Source organism: Falco cherrug, chromosome 7, assembly GCF_023634085.1.
Source record: "Falco cherrug isolate bFalChe1 chromosome 7, bFalChe1.pri, whole genome shotgun sequence".
Lineage (NCBI taxonomy): Eukaryota > Metazoa > Chordata > Aves > Falconiformes > Falconidae > Falco > Falco cherrug.
The window spans coordinates 869441-891128 of record NC_073703.1 but is presented as its reverse complement, the minus strand read 5'-3'; the positions used below and the strand labels follow the sequence as shown (position 1 = coordinate 891128).

Here is a 21688-nt window from a genome sequence, read left to right as displayed (position 1 = left end):
AAAAATATATACAGATTTGATTTTTGGAGGGATTTCCTGAAGAGGAAGAATCTTAGTGTTGCCTTTCCATGCACCCCCACCCCAAATATTTCATTGGAAGCACCTTTCATCCTTGTATAGAAATTATAGGAAGTCTATCAAAGGCCCTGAGGGAGAAGGGGATATTTCCTTTCTTCCTGTGTTCGTATCTTATTTCCTGAAGAGAAGAGGAATCTCTGTTTCTATTATACACAATCAGAAAACGTTATTTTGTGATGCCTGGCTTTACTGAAATAACTTTATTCCTGCCTTTGTGTTTTACACCAAGTCTTGCAGACTTCACAGTCTGAAACAAATTTTTCTTGTCATCCTGGAATTACTCGAATTGGTGGTTTTTTCTAAGTATTTGTCGACAGGGATCTGAAAGGAGAGCATTGCTTGTTTTCTTCCTAGAGGGCAGGAAACCCCCACGCACACATGTGTTCAGGCACGTGTTATGGAAGAGCTGGTGGGTCACGAGGAGAGAAAGAATCCATAGGTAGTTTCTACAGCTGTATCAAGATCATTTGTATTTTAACAAATAAATTTCTGGGGGCTATTGCAGGTTCTTATGGGGAAGTTCACAAGGAGAGTTGCTTGCAAAGCCAGACTTTTGGGGATGGGTGAGTTTTGCATTTGTAGGGAGCACAGGTGCTGGCAATGGGTGTATCCAGTGTGAGCAAATAACACTTATGTCCATCACCAGGTACACGCACACACAGGCTCTAGGGGAAGTGCTGAAAAACTGGAGGAGGAAAGCACTGTGGCTAACAAGGCAACAAGTCTTCTAGCTAACAGCAAAGCAACAAGTCATTGGTGTCTTCTAACAAATCTATTCTAGATCCAACAAATTTTCCAGAGGTGTGCTTGAGAAATGGCATTTAAACAGCCAGTTTTCAAGTACTTACAGCTTTTAGAAAATCTGGGAGTGGGTACACTGACCTCGCTCCCATGTCTGTGGTATTGTCTGGTGAAAAACTGGGATTTAATGGCATAATGCTGACAGAAAGTAGTTGAAGGTGTAATAACATGTTGACCAACTGAGTCGTTCAGCATCTCTTTATGGATGTTTCATAGATTTGAATAATCCTGAAGAAACAGGATAAGGGTTGCACACTGTCACAGTTAATAAACTTTATGGAGGGTTAATCTCATTAGAGCTTTAATTCAGTTTGATGCTTATGCTTACTCTCCAGTTCTATTTTGTAAGTCTGCTTCTCATTAACTCAGTCTGTACTTAAGAACTGGGATCCAAAAACCTAGCTCTGGGTGCCCAGACCCTTCATAAGCTGCATTTTTTTTACAATAGTGACCCAAAATAGATTGCTGCTGCCCACTATGCATGCATTAAAGGGCATTTTTTTCTGTGCAAAATGCTCTTTGGGTTTTTCTGCCTCACTTTTCTAGAGAGGAGTGTGCAGTGTCTCCTGCGCTTGGGAGGTAGTAGTGATGGAGTGATGCTCAGCATCCCTCCTGAGCAAACTCAGTGGCTGTTAAGATGTAATTGCTTTTTTTATGAACTGGTCATAAGAGCTGCCTGTACCCAGATACCCATCACCCAGCCTTTCTGTTCTGTTTGTCCAGGATCAGTTTATCTCATCCTTTGCATTAGCAGTGAGGGAAGATGGGCAGACCTCTCAATGAGCTAAGATGTTTAAAGTCTTTAGAGATCTGTAGCTGTCTCTCAGACACCACTTGGGAATCATTTCTTACGCAGAAGTGATCAGCACATCAATATAGCGCACTTTCTAAGCAATAACGAAAGGGATAAACTTGGCTTTGCTTCTGCTTCTTTTTCGTTTTCTGAGTGTACGTGTAGAGTGATGCACTGCACATAAATGGTTATTTATTTTCTGCAGGCTTTTTTAAAACAAAATGTTAGTGAAAGTGTTTATGCTAGTTACAAGAGCCCTTCATGCTATGTTTTTGTTTGGGTCAAAAATGTTTAAAGTTGAATGTTGGAGCCTGGTTGCTGTTCCAGATACAGTCAACTGTTTGTTTGGTTTGGATGGAGTAACTGTGGGGAGAGGATCTGGCTTTTGTATTTCAGTATCACTCTGGATCTTGCTGGAGTTAGTGGGGTCCATACTCCAGTAAATGCTCATCTTGGCGATGGAAGCGTTTGATTAAAACCACATAGCTTCCCACAGCATCTCGATGGTTTTTCCTGCAGCAGGGTCTGTTTGTCTTCTGCTCCCCAGGACGTGCAATCACCGGGATATTGTTGCAGTTACTGGTGCAGTAAACTGGTGCTCCTTGCCTTTCAAAGCCTTTCGACATTTGTTTCCACCCATCTCCATTCCTATGTCTATCCATACTCCAGGCTTTATTTATTCCCCATAGTCTGACAGACTTACAATACTTGGGGTTTTGTTATTGGAGTTGAGCTATTGCTTGCCCTTGCGCATCTGTTAGCGAGTCAGCAATATAGATGCTGAATCCAGTAAGGATCATGGGTTGCATGCTGGGGAGATGATGTGAAAATGGCTCTAAAAGGTTACCTGGGCATCTGCCAGGAGGGCAGGGCACCAGGGTGGCCCTCAGAGCCTGCAGTGGTGCTGGGGGGAAAAGGAGTTGGAGAAGGATGAAGATCTGTCCAGTGGTATGTGGGCATCTCTTCCCTGTGCGCCTGGCTGAGTCATCTGTTGGTTTTACGCGGAGATGAGTCCAAAAGCAGGGCAGAGCTTGGCGCATCTTCTGTACTGGGCTGTGTCAAGAAGGTGAAATCAAGAGCTGTGTTTGATAAGGGTACCGTAAATTAAGCCTTCCTTGAGCACCAAACCCAGCCAGCCATGTAAATAGAAAGTGGACTGAGCTCAGTTTGGTTGTGACGGACCACCTTGCTGGCAGCCTGCGCTCGCTTCAGGATGTGTTTTTGGGATAGAAGGGTCCCCATTGGATTATGTGCTGTACGTATACATATCTTAAGTGCTGGTGTTGCCCCTACACCAGCCAGTGCCTTAGTACGCTGTTGGGGTCAAAGTGCGGGAGGTACCTCCTGGTTTTGGCTCCAGGACCAAGTCCGGAGTCCAGAAGATCTGTGACATTGCAGTGCCAGCGCAGACTTTGCACAAACATGGGCCCGAGTTCTACTGTTTCTGGCAGCCCTGCATCTCCAAGAAGGTCCAGGGGGACATGCAGGGGAAAGAAAGTTCGAAAAGAAATTGGAAGCGCACAGTGTTTTTTCTAATGAATTTTTGAGAGTTGGTGCATCCAGCACACAACTGTACAGCAAAGGGGCCCAGCTGCTTGTGCAGCACTACAGATGTGGCAGTCCCAGCTTTTTTTGGTATTTAAAGCTGCAAAGTTCAACTGGCAGCTTGTAGGATGAAATTGCTCCCTTAGATTTAATTTTTTTTAAAAAAAACCAAATTGTGTCAGGGTGAGTAAAAAATTGCTGGGTGAACCAGGGTTTTGGGAAGTGAAAAGGGTGCTTTAATCTTGGTTATCTGTGTGTATGCTGTGGCTTCTGAATATGCAGCACAGTGGAAGAAACCATCATTCTGGCATTTATTAAAAATATTTTTTTTCTTAAGAGCTATACTGGCTCTGGTCATCCTTCTCCCCCCCCCCAGGCTTTAACAGCAGCCAACAGAAACAGTGCAAAAAAAAGTGTATTAAAATACCACTATTTACATCATCACATACAGCTTTTTTCTCTTCATGAGTTTTTGCTCTTCATGAGTCATTGGTTCTGTGAGAGAAGATGGTATGGGACTGTCTAATGCAAAGATGGTATTGTTATAGCAAAGAAGCCTATAAAATTCAAGTTTCATAGATAATAACTAAAAAATACTGATTTTTTTTTTTTAATTCGATTGCAACCAGCAGAACTATTTTAGGGAAAGGGAAGAAATTTTTTTAATTATTTTTTTTTAAGCAGACATACTATTTAGATTGTTAATGCCTCTTGGTTTTGTTTGATGGTGGTTTTTTGGGGGGGTGGGGTGGGTTTTTTCGTTTTTTGTTTTGTTTTTTTATTTACTTGACACACTTGTTTTCCCATTTATAAATTTTGGGGGGGGGGAGGTGTAATCCTTTTGCTTTTCCTGAATTATCAGGGTACCATCAAATATTTTGAATAATGCCAGCAGAAAAAGACCTTTACTCAGAGTTTCACATCTCAGTTGAGTGCAGAATAGCAGGAGTAAGAAATCCTGACCCTGGGGTGGGGAGCGGTGGTGATGTAGGGACAGCAGCAGGCAGAAGATGCGTTCCTATATGTTTAGAGAGTTTGTAATCTTATGAATTAAGAATCTACTGAGCACATACAAATGTGTTTTACAGAGGCTTTTAATTTGAGCAAATTTGGTTTTCTTAGATTATATCTTTTGCCGCCTCTAAAACACAGGCTGTTGCTGCCGAAACTCTTTAAGTCCTTGCTCCAAAACACTTCAAAGAGAGATTTTAATTCTTAAGTCTGTCTTCCCCTTGATACTTATGGCAGATGTTTCCAAAGTATATCTATTTTTAAGGTAGCCTGAATCTGATGCCTTTTATGAAAACTTTCAGGCCAATTAATTTGACAATACAGTCTTACAAAGAAACCCAGATATTTTAATCCAGAAGTTGGCCAACCCCAACAAGTAGCATTTCTAGCATATAATAAATAAAATACATATCTTTGCAAGCCTGCTAAGCAGGAAACCTATTGATTAAAACCTTGCCTTCAGATTATTTCCTGAATTGCCAAGTTAAAAAGTGCATTTAAGATAGATCTTGTTTTCAAGTCAGCAATATTTTCGTATGTGTGCAAGATGTTGCGCTCGCTTTGATGCCAGAGAGATTTGCTTTGGTGTTGCAGGAGCTATTTTTATTTTGCTTTGTGAGTGAAATAAAAATGGTTTGATGAGTGCCACAGTGTTCTAGATCTGCCTAAATGTCATGTAATGACACTTACAGAAGAGACAAGAAGCTGTAGGTGACTACCTGAAGACAATCCATATGTAATATTTCCTATAAATTTCAGACAATATTCACATTTAATATATGTAGGATAATAAAGACAGGAATAAATATATACCCGAATAACTATAGGAGCAAATGTTCAAGCACTTATTTGAAATGCCATGCTGCATAGGAGTGGATGTAAGTGCATGGTGCAATCCTTCCTTGAGTCACAAGCCAGAGTGCCTGGAGTGTCGCACACCAGGTCGTGATGTGAGCAGCAGGAATGGCGGGGCAGGCTGAGCATCCTTTACCCTGCCATGCCTCTGCAGCTTTACCCTGTTGAACAGAAAAAGAAAAAGCAAAACATATGGAAAAGGACAAACAGCTGTACAGGGTGGGGTTTATTTATTTTTATTTCAAGGGTTTTATGGACTAGTGGTGTTTTGAGCTGTCTGCATGGTGGCATATGGCAATGCAAGGTGAATGGCTTAAATAAAAAATATAAGTGGAAAACTTGTTTTCAAAGCGGGCTATTCCAACAATTTGGAGGGAAATGTGAAATCGTACTCTTGAAATTGCAGCAGCTCCTTAATTTGAAAAGAAATAATATTCACTGATGATCTTCATGTTAGGTAGGTTGAGATTTGTTTAGGATAGTGAGGGGCTTTATTTATAATGTAACATCATCCAGGATCTATTCTAAAGAAAAATTTATTTAAATGGAAAAAAAACCACAAAACTTGAGTCATATGAAATAGGTTAATGTTTTTGCTGATACGTTTTAAATGAATGTTGCAAGAAGGCAAAGTGCTGTCTTCAAATCTTCAAGCCAATTAAAAATGCCTCATTTTAGAAAGCTGCTGCCGGTTGGGTACTGCAGCCTTCGGGTGCCGTGGATGTTGGATGCTGGGGACTTCATTCCCAGTGCTGGTGGACATTGCTCCTCATGAGCAGGTCCATCAGGGGTGGGGAGCTGAGCTTGGAGAGCCCCTTTTGGTGGGACTCCATAGCACCCAGCAGCACTGGAGCAACTTGGGTGTCCAAAGTCAGATTTTTAGCTCTGTGTGTGGTGGAAATCCTGCAAGGAGACTGCGAGTATCTGGCAAAGCAAGCATCCCAGTTTCGGCACCGCTGCATTTCATTGTTTGGGGAGCGTGCAGGGTGCAGCGCTGTTTTTCACACCACCACAAGTCTGCTCTGATGGCACATCTGTTGAGGAATTCTCCAGATTTGTTGGTAAAACAGAGAGAAGAAATTGGCTCATAAGGAGCCAACAAATTTGCAAATGAAATCTACGTATGTGTGTGCTCTGCTCTGCCCTGCCTATGTTCTCTGTATGTTGCTTTACTGAGAGTTTCCTATCAGGTCTTACAATACAGCCATCACTTCTAAAAATAAATATTGAAGAATCTGAGACCTGGGCTGTTGATTGTGGTTTTGAGTCCCAAGTGTAGCAAGGAAAGCAGCTCTCTGTGGGTTGCCCTTGCCATGTAGCTGAGGTGGAAGAGCCATGGCTTACAGCCCACCCTGAACATCCCTGGAGGAAACTGGGCAATGCTGGCATGGTGCAGGCTTAATGATGTCCTCATCTATTTTAGAAAAAAGGAGGATAATTCAGCAAAGACCTGCACATCCCCTGTAGCCTCTAATAAAAGGGGGAAAGAAAAGTATTGCAATATAAACCCATGTGTGACGGTATAGAGGAAACGATGCTGCTGTTTGTGGTCTTTAAACAGAAATGGTTTTCCTTTCTAATTGCATGCCTTTGTGTTGGAGCAGTTAATTGGGCTGCTTTACGCTAGGACAAAGCATGATGGCAGCGAGAAACATTCCTGGGTCTTGGCCTTGGTTTTTCCCCAGAGACTGAATTTTTCTGGTGTGACAGTGGCACTGATTGTTTTCCAGCTTTATCCAATCAAATAAGATGAGATGGAGCATGGAGTGAGAGAATGGTCTTTAATTTTTTTATTAGTCACTGAAATATTCCCCCACATTTTGAGAAAATGTGAAAAATAAAAACGACAGAAAAAAAACCTTCAACCCTCCCATGCTGCTTGTAATAAAAACAGCAAAAAAACCCTCCCCAAAACCTTTTCTTCAGTAAAGGGAACAAAAACCAAGTTACTGGAGACTAGACCTGTTTGGATTGCTAAATGCCAGCTGCTTTCCAACACTTGTTGGATAGCTCAGACATTTCAAGAGCTCACCCTTAGTCTTTAAAAGTGCTATTTTGGTTCTGCGCTACAAATCCTTTTGGTCCTGTTGCTCATCTGTTTTCATGGTATGCTTGGTTTTGGTTTGTAGCAATGCTTTTTTGGGGCAAGCAAGCAATTCCTTCTTAACTGTTGTGATGTTTTGTAATTGTCCTTGCAACGTGGCTTATCTAACTTTTTTATTCCCCCCGAGCAACGGTTAGCAGCGTACAGAGGCTTATGTACAATGTGAGCTCACGAGCATCTGCAGTTGCGGACCACATTACTGCCTTCTCCTGTTCCAAGTTGAGAGGGCGAGAAAGCGACACGGTGTACTGGATTAATTGCACATTAAGAGCAAAATGTTGGCAGAACAGCTTGTGTTCGCACTAAAAAAATGCTCTCATAAAGAATTAAAGGGAAAAGAGGTGGGAACAAGCTAATTGAAGAGAAATGATGCTACGTGAGCATTATTCTTTTGCTTTGGGTCAGTGAAATAAGGCCACTCAGGTGATGTCCCTTGAAGGGAGGGTTCTTGGGAAGGACTACAAGACAAAGTGTGACAAGCCACTGATTCGTTGTAGTTCAAGGTCTCAATGTGTGAACCTTCTGTTCCCTTGTTTATTCTTCTACAGTGGCTAAAATGAACTGAAGTTTAACAGTTACAGCTGGTGTCATAAGATTTTTAAGTGACTAGTATGTACCAAAGCACTCCAATAAAACTCAAGGTAATAGTTTAAACCAAGGAAGAATCACAGGCAGCAAGAACAAAGATAGCCCTTAAATATGAATTATGGCTTTAGGGTTACGTATGTAGGTGCCTGTCCCGAAGCACACGTGTTTGGGAAGGTGCAGCCCGGGCACCCTCCCTGGATCTTGGTTGTCATCACTGTTGATCCAGCAAAATCTCTTTGCATTGTGGCCGTGAGCACTGTGGTAGGAATGGCCTTTCTTCCAGAGGTTTTATTCCGCTTGCCAGGAGAGCTGTTGGAGGAGCAGTCAGTCGGCCTGCCCTGATTTGTAGCTCATGTTGGCAGTACCTGGGAAACAAAGTTTTCAGTAACGCTCACAGATTTACTGTAGGGGGTTTAGCCTGCCCTTTTGTAACCCTTCGGCTGGTACCAGGCACTGCCTGCCCAGCGTGTGCTTTCATGTCACTTGTTGTCGTTGCTGTGCAATGTCCACCCACCTTTCTTTCTCCCTGAATAAACTCTTCAATGATCTTGGTGATGTTATATTAAAAAATTTAAAAATACATATTTATTTTTAATATTTGTATAGTTTTTATTTTCTTTTCACTGATGGGATTTATGGTGTGATCTCGTGCATCATCTGCTTGAATGCACCAAAAGAAACCAAGCCAAAGTCAGGGGGCACGTCGCATGGCCCTGGGATTGCAACCAACACCCAATGGCATCAGGGCCATTGGCGTATGCAGCATAAATTAAAATAGCGGACAAAAGCTTTGGCAAGGGAGAAATACGAAAATCGGATGTGGGAGCTTGAGAAGCAAACCCTATCTTAGTGGCAGGCATCACTTCCAATCAGCTTTTTTCATTTCCCTTTCAGGCTGTGACAGTGCGAAACTCCATGGCTAAATCGCTGTACAGCGCCCTGTTCGACTGGATAGTGTTCAGAATTAACCACGCACTTCTCAACTCAAAGGACGTGGAAGAAAGCACCAAGGTAACATCTTGCCAGCTCTTTTGGCTGTACTCTTGTGTTTTTAAAATAGGGTAACTACAGGATAAAACATTACCCAAGCACATCACTTAACATGAAGTTAATTTTTCCTCGGTTAATACTTTAGACTGAGTACATCGTTACTTTAAGCGGCATTTGCTGAGCCGGGAAGGGTGCAGTACCTTGAATAATATATCCCCACAGCAGCTGGGGAAGAGGTTTTGTTGTAGCCACAAAAGCCTGTTCCCCCACCCCCTCCAGAAGCCATGCCAAATAATTTTCCTCCTTGTGTGTGAAATATAGGACCGTATAAAAATGAGGGGGGGAAAAAAGGGAAGCCGTGCTAACTGGAGGTGTTTTGATGAAGTTGCTCCATGAAAATAAACAAGCTGTGGTGTCCGTAGGTACTGAGGTAGCACATCTACAACGAGCAGAAAAGTGAGATTAGGGGGGAAAAAGGTCCCGGTGGGAAGAGCAAAGCCAGTGCGGTGCTGACCCGCTTTCCCGAGGAATTGATGGAAAGGATGACGTGACGCTTCCTGCAGTAGCAGGGGCTGGATGCCGCGACCCAGGACATCCTTTCCCAAATCTTTCCTGCATTCATCCGTGCTCATTGGGAGCATGTGTTGGGAGGAGGCTGACCCCCAGAAGCATGGCTGTATGGGATGCAACCATGCACATGTGCACCTGCATCTTGCCAGCTACCCTGGGCCAGCAATGGGGGGTGGCGGGAGGGCAGGTTCAGGGGGGTTGTACATCTGAGCTGAAGGTGCAGCTGCCAAAAGGAGGATAGTTTTGCAAAGTGCTAACATGAAGTTTGAATTATGTTTGTAGGACCAAAGTTGCAGAGTCTTGCAGTGTAGTTGGTCCTTTATGTAACTGCATAGAAATGCTTGCGGAGCCTAATTATAGACTGGCAATAAATACATGCATATAAAAGTTGGTAATATGCTTTTCTGACAAGAAAGGTTGTTAAAGCGAATAACATCCAGTGTGTCTTATGACTGCACGTGCTTCCTTCCCCTCTGTTTAATATTTTACCCAAAATGTTGTGTTCTTTCCTGATGTTTTTTTTGCAAGTAATCAAAAGTTTTGTCTGGGCTGTCAAGAAAAAAAAATCAAATTCTGTTCATGTATTTGGCAAAGCAGAAAAGGTGGATTTGTTTTGACAAGGAAATGCATCTCAAATACAGATTCATTTTTAATGATCCACTGACAGTTAAAAAACATCTGTTCCATGAGATTTAAATACAAAATCAGACTAGGACGCTATTGTTGGCTTAGTCAACATGTCTGTAATAGCAGGGAACAACAGTAGGTGTTTACGGGCCATTAAACTTTTGTTGCCAACCCCAAATCTCAGCAGGTAAGAGCCAGAACAGCCCAAATTTGTGCTGTTTGCCAGCATTGCCGCTGCATATTAACCCTCTGCTTTCTCCAGCCAAGAATGCTGTGCAGCGTAACCACTTTCACCCTGCCCATCTCCTTATATAGTCTCACAAATTCACAATTCACAGTTTTCTAACCCATTCTTTTTGCCCAGGATCACACAGTGTAGCCATAAGGTGCAGGTCAGGCAGCAGGCACCTGAGCGGTGCTGCCCTGCGCGAGGGATGCACTCAGCATCCGGTGCTGCAGGAACGTCAGGCTCCCGCTGGCAGAGGGGTCCAGCGAAGCGGTGCTGGGCTGTATGTTGGCCAGGTTTGCTGAAACAGGAAGGTAGTGCACAAAATACTGAGAAATATATATTTCTAGAGACAGAAGTGTAATTCATTTTCTCTTCAGAGTTCTCTATGAACGTTGATTGATTTTTCACAAGTCACTCCGAAATCATGAAAATGCACGAATCGTGCCCGTTCTATGGGTAGGGAGGTTAAAGAAGAGAGTGTACGTGTGTTGCACAGAGCTGCCGCGAGCGGCTTCTTTAAACATTGACTAGCTAATTTTCTGTCAAGTTGTTCCAGAGTCACCTCCTCACCCCTGTTTTTTTAGCCCCTGACTTGGGTCCTTCCAGCACAGAGGGAGGAGAAGCGCCTACCTGGACTGGGCAGGGCTGGGAATACCTGCTCCTTTGCTCTTGAGGAATGATGTCACTGCCATTGAGTGGCCAAGGACATCCCAGGCGCTGAGGCACCAGCCAGCAGTTACCACTCTTCTCTGCCCTAAAGGAACCAAGTTGATGCTGATTAATTTGGTTTTTCCAACCACTTCATAATCCTCTTGAAATCCTTTTCAGCTTGTGCTTGAAGAACCCCCAGATGAGGATATAGGTTCTTCTTAATCTCCCATATGTGGTCTTGAGGTTACGCAACACCAACGAGTAGCTGGAAGGTAGACTGGAGCAGGGGCATCTCTGGACCCTGGGAATACGTCCTTGCTGCAAGGCAGGATCTCAGCACTTGGATGATGTCTACTTGCTGGCATCTACCAGCTTCCTTAAAAAAAATCTTCTAAATGCACAGAGTCTCTAATTTATGAAAGAAAAATACTATCTTGCACCTCACCACAAAACGTTGCTGACTTCTGAGTTTGCAGTGGGTGAGCAGTATGACTCACCCTGCAGCAACTGTCCTCACTTAATCCCAGCCCACGCTTGCCACCAATATTCCTCTGACATTTAAGAAATATTCTGAAATAATCCTGTAGGTTGTAAAGGTTCAGGTTGTTAGATGGTGGATTTTTGGCAGAAGGCTTTCTTATATGACAGTTGTGTTTTGCAGAGGTAAAATAAGACTCAAAACCATCGGAATTCTGAGTATATATGGGAGAACTGCACCTGAAGTTGATGAGAAAAATTAATATTAAAGTATATCTCTTCATGAGTGTAAATTTTTATTTCAGTGGTCATGCTCAGCTGTCCTATAAAAACATTCATGGACACCTGTGCGACCTTCACAGACACTGGCTTGACCAGAGCTACCCTTCGTCTGGTTGCGGTAGCGCAGGGTTTTGACGTGAAGGCTGGAGGTTGCAGAAGACAATAAATACTAACGGATGCACATACAGCATCCGCGCAATCCCAGGTTTGCTCTCCACCGTGGGCTGTGGCAACATGTGCAGCCAGCCCAGCCTCCAGCAGTGTGCTTCTGCTGGGGCACAGCAGCTTTACCCCAGCCACCTGGGCAACTGGTGCTGGCCAAAACTCACATGCAGCCAGACTGGTGCCGGAGGTAACCGCCATGCAGGTGGGATGTGGCGGGGAGGCTGTTTATAACTAGTTAGGGCTATTTTATTGCAGGTGGACGAGGTGGTTTAGTGATAGGTGGGAAGAAAGAAGACCTAGATCCTAACAATGTCCAAACCCCAGGAGAATCTGGGACAATGGGAATGAAGACAATTTTCATATCCCAATTTGATGTCAGCAGTAAGAAGAAGATCAAAAGATGAAGCTGGATAAAAAAAAATAAACACCCAGCCGTCATTCTTCCACTGTTTTTCAAGCAAGTATTTGGAAGATGTAAATCAGACCTTTGATACCCAAATTTAGTTAAATGTACAGTGAATTATTTCGGGAAAACACAGCGGGATTTGGCTTATCTTGTTTGCTGATAGGATTTGTAGCATATTGTTTCTGTACTGAGTTGTGAATAAGTTATTTGATATGACTTGTTTTATGCTTGTAGCAGTGCTGCTGTGTATCAGTTTCACTCTGACTCCATTTTCCTTGGTCTTCTCTCTTGCTCTCAGCTTTTTTGATGTTCTCATAATCCTCTACAAACTGTCTGAAATTTGACCTTTATTAACAAGGTCGAAGACTGTTCCTCCTCTTGAGAGCTAGATTATTAAACCTCAGAGAGTCTCTTATTTAGTTCCCCTTCTGTAAATTAGGTTAAGAATTGTTAAAGTCCATCTCGTTGCGTAAAATGATGATGTAGTGTAGATCATGGTAGACCAAAAAGCATTTCTTCCACGGTGTTTTTTTTTTTAATTTTTCCCATTGGTTCTTGTGAAGTGTCTTAATTTCTTCCTAAACACCCCTGCTGCTGTTTTCAGGTGAGGTGCTGTGTATGTGGCGATGGTGGTGAATGCTAACGCACGGCCTTGAAGAAAACTCGGGGTTGAATTCATGAAGAGTTCATGGCTATGAAGAAAATAAATTTAAAATTAATCAACTAGTTAATTTTTGGCTATCTGACCTGAAACAGAGGAAGAATTGCTGAACACAAAATGGGTTTAATGTGCATCTGTTAATTAGCTTTAGGTCCCAGTTTCCAAATTTGTAGCAAATCACTGCCTCTTCTGACAACGCAGATTGGAGAAGGCCTTTTAGATTTAGTGGTGACAGGGTTTTGGGTTGGTTTGATTTTGGTTTTTTTTTTACAGTATTGACTTTGGAATATTGTTTAAAAAAAGATATTTTTTTAAACACAGATAAAAAAATATTTTTCCCCAGATTTTGAACCAAACCTATTTGAGATTGCCAAAATATACTTCTGTGGTGGTTTGCCATCACAGTGTGTGTTGGGGTGACATAAATCAGCTCCAACGATTCTATTTATTAGTGGTTCGGGAATTAGAGAGCGTCTATTCAGGTGCTTTGAGACTGTCACTTGCCAAAAGCTCTTAAGGCTCCTGCTTGGTGTTTAAATGTCACAGCTGTGACATTTTTAGAAAAGCATGAGGTCACTTTTTATCATCTCAACCAGAAAGTCCTTACTGAGCCAGAGTTTGCCGAAATTCTGAAAATCCTTGTATACATACACTTATAATTACAGGAATTTTGCTATAGATTTGATATACTTAGTAATACGGTGGTCTGCCACAGGCTTGTCTGTGCTGTGTACTTGTTAATCTTAAATGTTAGTTTTGGTAAAGGAACAGCATTGACATGTAAACTAGGCTTGGCTAGTTGAGGTCTAAATCATATTATACCTTAGCATGATTTCCTTATGGCACTCATTCAAACTGTGAATGTGAAACTGGAGAATTAGAAGATTTGTTAATGTAAAATTCTTTTGATTATTTTCTTTAAATATTGGACTGCAAACTTCATCTTAAAAACAGCCAGATTACAGGCTTTTGTCAGGCGGTTTAACAAAATAATTTCATTTATGCATACCTCAATGAAAATAATTTTGTTTCACATTGATATAAGAAATGACTCTGTACTGGTAGATTTGGGCTGCTTTTATAATCGAAAAAGTGATATAACCCTTTTACATAGGTACCATGAGATTCTGAGGGGGGCAGCAGAAGGTAGGAAAATAGCCATAAATTCCCGATTTCTTGTTTTTAAAATCCTTACCAACTTACATGTGTTGGCCTCTTTCTTTCACAGGCTCTGTGATGCTGGCTCCTGCAGCAGAGGGCAGACAGCCTGCTTCACCGCAGAGCTCTGCCCTGCCTTGTCTGGCGTGAAACCCATATCTCCATATGAACCCCACATCTCCAGTGTGTGTTCTGGAGGTGTTGAGGATGCGAGGAAAACACTTGGTTTTCCCTCTGTGACAATGCCAGGATTAATTCTCCTCCTCTTGTACGCGTGGTTTGATACCTGCAGTGACTTTGCTAAATACAGATATATTTTTTCTTAGTTCTATGCATTTTACCTGTCTGAGCTGGTTTAATTTCAGTTGTCAGCAAAAAATTATTAAAAGACAACTTCAAAATATAATATTTTTAACAGGATTCTTTTATAACTGAAATAACTATCAGGAAAAGGATGCTTGACCCTGGAGACGCAAGGAGTGAGGGCAAATCCCTCTGCCAAGCTCAGTCCTTGGTCTGGTGGCTTCCCAATTTCCATCTTCTGGTTGAGTGGCTGTTTCTCATGGGCATTTTGCCAAGTGATGTGAACTTCTGGGAAGCTGACCAAGGACCTTCAGTAGTCATCTTTGTCATGGCATGGGTAGGCGTGAGGAGGTAGACTCTGTCTGGCCCTGGGATAGGGAGAAAAGCCTGGACGAAGGGTAAAGTAGCCAAAGACCTCTTGGGAAAGTGGGTTAGGGTCTTACCAGTGTGCTTGTATGCTGCTTTGTTTATTGTGTTTTCACTTGTTCCGGCAGCCAAAGCCTGTATCGTGGGGAGGTTCAGCTCGGGAGCCGGGTGGCTGCTCTGCCCACGGCAGCTGCGTCTGCCCCAGCTGTAGGTGCGTCCCTGCTCGGGAGTCGAGCACAGAAGGAATATTTTCTTCCCACGTTATATGATCTGTTGAAAACAGACCAAGTGCAGCATAGATAGTCTGAGTGGTATCTCTGGCAGTGGAGTTAGGCTAGTCTTATGAAATCCAGAGTGCAGATAAGATCAATAAAATTAAAACCAGTGTGCCAACATTAAAGCCAGGTTGTTCTGAGGTGGTGAGGAGGGGGTGTTTCTCCTCCCTGCTTAAGGTTTGGTTCATTGACTAGTGCTCATGCTTTTACCTCTCTTAATATTTTTATTTAATTAATTGTAACGTATGAACAGAGCCCGTGTGTAAGTGAGATGGCTTTGGTTAGACCCCAGTGAGCGGTTCGCTAACAAACTGCCAGTGGAGCTCTCCATGCACGTGTCCTTCAGGCTCTTCACTCCTTTTCTGATGACAACAGGCTCGCTAGGTGAACACAGTCTGAGTTCTATTCGTAACTAATTATTAATTACTTGTTTAACAGAACAGTCATGTACAAGCTTGGAAATTGCAGCAAAAATTATACCTACTTAAGGCTCTTTTCACCCTGGCTCCCTGTGTCAGTGAGGTTTATCTGCTGTCACATCCCCATGCCCCTCTTCTGCTGGATTTACCAAATCCATCCAAAAGGCAGAGCGCTCAAGTTTTATGAAAACCAGTACCTACACAAAGTAGAAAGCTCCACGTTTCTACTCCCATGAAGGGAAGGAGGGATAATCTGAGCCAGGAGGTGATGGGTTGCACTTGCTTGTGGGCCAGAGTACATGTGACTGGGGGTCTGCTGCTGTGCCTTGCCTGGCTGGCATGGGGGAAGCAGGGTTGGTTCAGTGAGGGGGGAGGGGCAGGGGTTGCAAAGCAAGCTGTGAATTCACAGCAGCGTTGGCCTCATTTTGCCAACAGAGAAAACCTTGGTGCGCTCATGTCTTGATGAGCATCTCAAGATGTTATTGTAGGTAGAGGGGAAAAAGGAAAGACTAAACAGGCTTTGGCTCTTCAATTTGGAGAAAAGGCTGGGCTGGGATATGGTTGAGGTTTGCAAAATTGTTAAAGTGGTGGGAAAAAGGTGATTTAGAACTGTAATTCACAAAATCGTGCAATTTATGTTGTGGGGTATGGATTTAGTAAAAGAAAACACTTCTCTATCATGAGCTTCTAGAAGTTGGCCTGAGAGACTTGAGGGATCGTAGTGTCAGTGGGTTACCAAGAAGATGGGATGGGTACCTCTTCACACGTCTCTTGCCCGTGAACTAAAGGGAGCACAGAGGTGCCTTTCTATCTCCCTCATCCCAGGACTGTGGGTGGTGGTAGAAGAGGGGTTTGGACCGCAGAAGGGCCATGGTGACATACCTAGGTGTCGCAGGAGAAGAGTCAGAGATCGCCCAGGTCTGAGCTAGTAGTTAGTTTAATGAGTTCTAATCAGTAAATTTAGGTATGTAAAATATTAGTAAGTACAGATGGATTGGCGGTCAATACTTCACAGTTTACTACACTTAAAATTAGTGTGGGATGTGGAGATTATTGCTGAAGCTTACTGTGTGTACCTTAAATGTTACATGCATGCAAAGAATGTCACTTACCAACCCACTGATGCCTGGTGGTCAGCTAAGGGATGTCTCAGCCTCGAGGGGTAACCTTGAAAGGCTCCAGGGGACATCCCTGCCGTGCAGCCAGCGGCTGTGGAGGGAGAGCTCAGTGGGCCTGGAGGGCTGCAGATGCTCATAGTGTAAAGCAGGTGATTTGCAGTCACATTTTCTGCTATGTTACTGCAGTTTCAGCTGCTTATCAGCCCAGTTTCCAGCCAAACAGGTTTTTTTGGGTTTGGTGCTGAGCTGTAACAGATAGCCTCACACAGCAGGATAAACTTTGGTTGGGCTTACTTGCTGGGCACCTGCCTGCACCAAAGTTCAGGGGGTTTAAATGGGAGGAGTGTATCTGTCATGCCAGGGTGGGATGTCCTGCTGCCACGGCTGGAGGTGTTGGGCTGGTCCTGCAGAGCATTTCTTGTGTCCTGGTGGCAGGGTCTGGGATGGCTGTGCCAGAGCGTGGAGCCCTAGGACAGCGGTCCATGGGAAATGAGGCTTGGTTCCCTTCCCTGCTCAGAGACCTCCATTCAACGCAAGCAGTAGCCAAGTCTTTAAAGGGTGCAGAAGGCAGGGAAAGCACGCTCTTGGGTCTTTAGGTTAGAAAAGGAGCTTTTGTTTTATATGCTCAACAGCTCTGTGGCTTTAAGTTTTTGATTATGAAGGAAACTTACTCGGGATGGATTTGAGCCCGTTTTTGCAGCAGCATTACTATTTTTGCGTTCCTTTACAATCCCCTTCAGTAAGGCGAGAGCGACTCAACATTTTCAAAAATCAGTCCGTCTGGGTTACGCTTCTCAGTAGGAAACAGTCGTCTGATCCATCTGATATGCAAGGTGGATGTTTTATGTTTGATAGTATTGTACCTCTGACCAGACTTACTTTCCTTCATTGCAATGAATTATTTCCGTGCAAGCCCCTGCCATGTACGTGTTTCTTCAGAAGGCTTGCAGCCCGAGCATGTTAGCTTAGACATCCTGTATTCCCCTTGTAAGCATGTTTCTCTGGACTGTCTTCGTGGTGTAAGCCTTTTTTTCCAAGCTCTATCCCCATTATCTCAAAAGATAAATACTGTCTTAAATCCAATAGAATAACTTGGAACTGGGTTCAGGTTTCTTCAAAGATGGCAATTTGTCTATAAATTAAAAACACCAAACCACTAACTCTAAAAGGACTTTTCTTTTAGAAAACAGCAATCTACCCAGATACCTAAAGTTACATGTTGTCTCTCTGATGTAGATGAAGTCTTTTAGATGGCATAGTATCAACAATTCTAGTAACAATTAAAAGTCCTGCTATTAAGTATGTTTAATTCTGTTTGTATGCTTTTGGTTATGTACTGTGTACAAATAATTCATTTATGGGATTTTATTCTAATCCTCATTCTTACTTTTCTTGCAGACTTTATCCATTGGAGTACTTGATATTTTTGGGTTTGAAGACTATGAAAATAATAGTTTCGAACAGTTCTGCATTAACTTTGCCAACGAGCGCTTGCAGCACTACTTTAACCAACACATCTTTAAACTTGAACAGGTAGGTCTGGAAATAATTTATTCTGACGCCAGTGAGTGTTGACATGAGTTTGTGGCACTCATGAGGTTCTGAAATTGTCCCTTTAATTCTTTTATGTTAAGGAGTGTACACTGAATTATTCAAATTTAACTTCTAATTTAACATATGACTTCCTGCTAACTGTAAAATAAAGTCCAGCCAGAGATTTGCTGGGTTTCAACAAACGTTTTGGGATGTGAGTATCCTGAAATGCCATGAAGACCTTTACCGTTGCTCTTTTGTCTCCTCATATGCTCAGAGGGCTCATCCATGAGCAATTTCTTTCTTGCCTTTGCTTGGACTTGCTGCTCTGTCATTTAATATCACATAAAAGTTATTTTTCAGCATCTGTTGAAAATGCCATCCCAATCTTCTGGCAGTTTTTTGCTTTCCAGTGTTAATTCATGGGAAGGGAGGGGAAATGTCCCTGTCATACGTGTTCTGTAAGGTCAGGCTTGAGGTCCTTATGACCTCCGTGAGCCATGGCAGATTAGGAGGGGTTGAACTTTAGGCTTTGCTTTAGGTTTGTTAAGACTGGGTGTTGCTTTCAAGCCTCAAATTAATGTGCTGAGAGAGATATAACAAAAATACAGGCCATAGTTTAGCAGGTAACATATATGATAAGATGGCATAGTCTATTAATTAGGATGGGAGGAGGCTTCTCCAAACACCATTTGTTATCTAACAACAAGCAAGACAAGAAAACTGCTAAAGTACATGTTGTTTCATGGATGCACAACATATAATTGGGCTGTCTAATGCAGGAAATATGTTATAGACCTTCAAAATTACCTTTTTTGTTTTTAATGCCAGTCTGCATGCCTTCCCTTTGGGTGAAATTCTCCTTTGGGTGAGGTCAAGGGAAATCCTCCTTATCATTAGTTTTGGTAGAGCTAGTATTTGATAAACAGTGTCCTGCAGTCTGAGTCCAGCTGAGATCAGAGAATTAAATCTGCCCTTCCCAGAAACCCTGATAGTTTCATTTTGGGCCTCTACAGTGTTACAAGAGATCTGAAAAGTAAGAAAAAAGAAGCTTTCTTGAGTATGAGAAGGGTCAGAAATAAGCAGTATAGCCTTGAATGGATCATTTGGGGAAGTTTGCTCCAGAGTTTGATGCTTCTCTGTTAATGCTCTTTTTTTTTTTTTTTTTTTTTCCTTCAAGAAAGTGGAGCAGAGCTGCTCAGACCTGTTTTTTAGGTCTTTGTATGTGGTTGTACCCTACTCAATAGATGCTTTAAGAAGTTAGTAGGACAACCTGTCTGTATTTCTAGGAATAGATCTGTTTTACCATTTTCTACCATAAAAATGCAAACTAAAAGACTATTGCAAAGCAAATACAGCTATTTTTTTTCTATAAATGTAACTGATAAGCTTTCTAGAAGAGGCTTGGGAGAGGAGGACCCTTCCTGAAAGCTGGAGAGAGATGGTACCTCAATGAGGTGGGATTTTGGGACATGAGGGTTTTGGCAGCCTCCACCAGTTTCATAGGAGGGAGCCGAGCTGCTGTCATCCATAAGGGAATTCTGGTGCTTGGGCTGGGATTTCTTAGCAGGTCAGTGCTCCTCCCTAAGCCTGGGGTATATGCAGAGCTCCTGATTGCAGCAATCTGTAGTTCTTCTTGGGCTGGCTTATAACCAATGACCTAATTAGCTTTCTCCTATAAATCTGTCAAGCACACGAAGTCATTAAAGTCAGTATTTGCTGTATGGATGAGAGGAGCTGTTGCAGAGGCACCTGATTGCAAAGGGCTCGTTCCAGTTCTTAATGTCAGAGCACGTCATCTGTCTAGGGCTGGAGCACTGCAAGCTCTGCTGGTGGAAAATATGGTCATCTCTACATAGTTTGCTTGCTATAAATATAAATAAATGTACAGCTGCATGAGCACTAATCCTTCAGTGAATTATTTGTATGGTTTAACCATTTCATTTTCCTCTTCTCGGAGTTATGTGCTGCATGTGGAGGATTGGATTTGATGGAAAGAAAACAGATGATACATATTCAGATCTTGGGTCTTCAGAATACCCTTCCTTCCCAGCTGGCCCAAAGATTAACCTCTTTTTAATGATAGTTGCTGAATTACAGGTGAAGACTGTAGGGAGTTAATATTGTGTTGGCAAAAAAAAAAAAAGATGACGAAATAGTTATATTACTTTGAATTGCGAATTTATCTGAGATATTTGTGGCTTTACAAGGGTTTATTTGATGTCTTGGATGGCTGAAAGACAAGTGGGGTTATTGATGACGGGCGCCTGAAGTGGAGAGGGGTCTTGCCTTGTACCCAGAGATATGCTGCTTTTATCTCCAGAGCTTGCAGGAGGCTGCAGACAGATTGCTGAGGTATTTGGACATTTCTGCTAAAAGAAATGACAAATGTAAGTATTCGCTAAGGATTTTCTTTAAGTCGTAATAGAATTTCTGTGCAAGAGCGGTATTTAGCCATGATGTAATTGTTGCTGTGGCATACTGCTGATGTTATGGATACCAAAATACCTCTCGCAAAGTCATCTAACAGAAGCGAGGGATTATTTTAACTTTTTTTTTCCTTGATGAAATCTAATACAGTGTGCCTTGAGAATCTTTTTTTAAAAAAAACAAACAAAACCTTCTGCCTGAAGACAACACTATTTCCAGTGGTTTGCAAACAACCAGCTGAGGCATCCTCAGGCGGTCTGGCTTCAGCCTGATGCTTCCTATAAATGCAGCTGCTGTTGTGCTGTGTACCGAGAGTCTTCAAAGGTCTTTGCAACAGCAAACTCCTTGCTCTGAGCCGCCCCTGAGAATAAGGATAAGGCATCTCTGCCTGCTATTTATAGTAAAATAGGAGGACAAGGCAGTAAGTGGTAAATGTTAGAGTTCTGCCTTGGATTAAGTGAGTTACTGATGTTTCTTTACCATTTTTTTTTTAAACGGACTGTTCTAGATCGCAAAGGAAGATTTAGTGATGATTCACGATACATGGGAATATGCTTTGGCAGATGATGGAAGAGTACAAGAAAGACAAACCTGATGAAGCAGTAAAGCCTCAGGCTCAAAAATCCCAGCCTGTCTGTGTAGGCAAACTCTTGGATTCAAACCAATAACAATTATTTATTAATCTAGAAAGATTGCTGTTGCAGGAATCATAACTTAAATACAGCCTGACCCATCACATAGCATGGGTGGTTTTTCTCTGGCCTGGCAGAGCCCCCCCGGCCCATTCTCCAAACTTTGTCATCTTTGACCTCACTGATCGTCCTCCGTCCCTGCTCAAGGCTCACCCAGTGCTCAGCTGTACAGTTACCCCCATGCCAGCCACCTTGCCCTGTTTCAGCTGATGCCTTCAAAGGTTGAGAAGTCATCCTGTAGCTTTCTGTCCCACAGATATTGCTGTTTAAGTTCTTTTCTACCTTTTGTTTACCCACCAAACCTCAATTTTGAGGACATCGTTTAATTGTTTTAAAAAATGGATGAATAACTGAGGTTGAGTCTGAAAAAGAAATTTTTTTTTTTTGAAGCATGATTAGCTGGCATGAGCTCAGGTGTTAAGCGAAGTGTATTTTCTGGTGGGGTGGGTCCCTGTTGAGCTTGATGCCCCAACCACCAAATCTCAGCCTGCTCAGATAGAAAAACTTAATTTCATAAAGTTAATGCGTCCTATGAAATGTTTGCTCAGCCATCTAAAGCTC

General features: G+C 42.6%; 1 protein-coding gene across 11 annotated transcripts in view; it reads left to right on the top strand.

The window, feature by feature from the left end:
• Positions 1-21688, top strand: part of MYO9A (myosin IXA) — a 184229-nt gene that overhangs the window by 98795 nt on the left and 63746 nt on the right. For all 11 annotated transcript variants that reach the window (XM_055716037.1, XM_055716034.1, XM_055716040.1 and 8 more), the window contains 2 exons: positions 8670-8786; positions 17871-18005. In XM_055716037.1, the coding sequence (XP_055572012.1) occupies positions 8670-8786; positions 17871-18005 (252 nt within the window). The remainder of the gene's footprint in view (positions 1-8669; positions 8787-17870; positions 18006-21688) is intronic.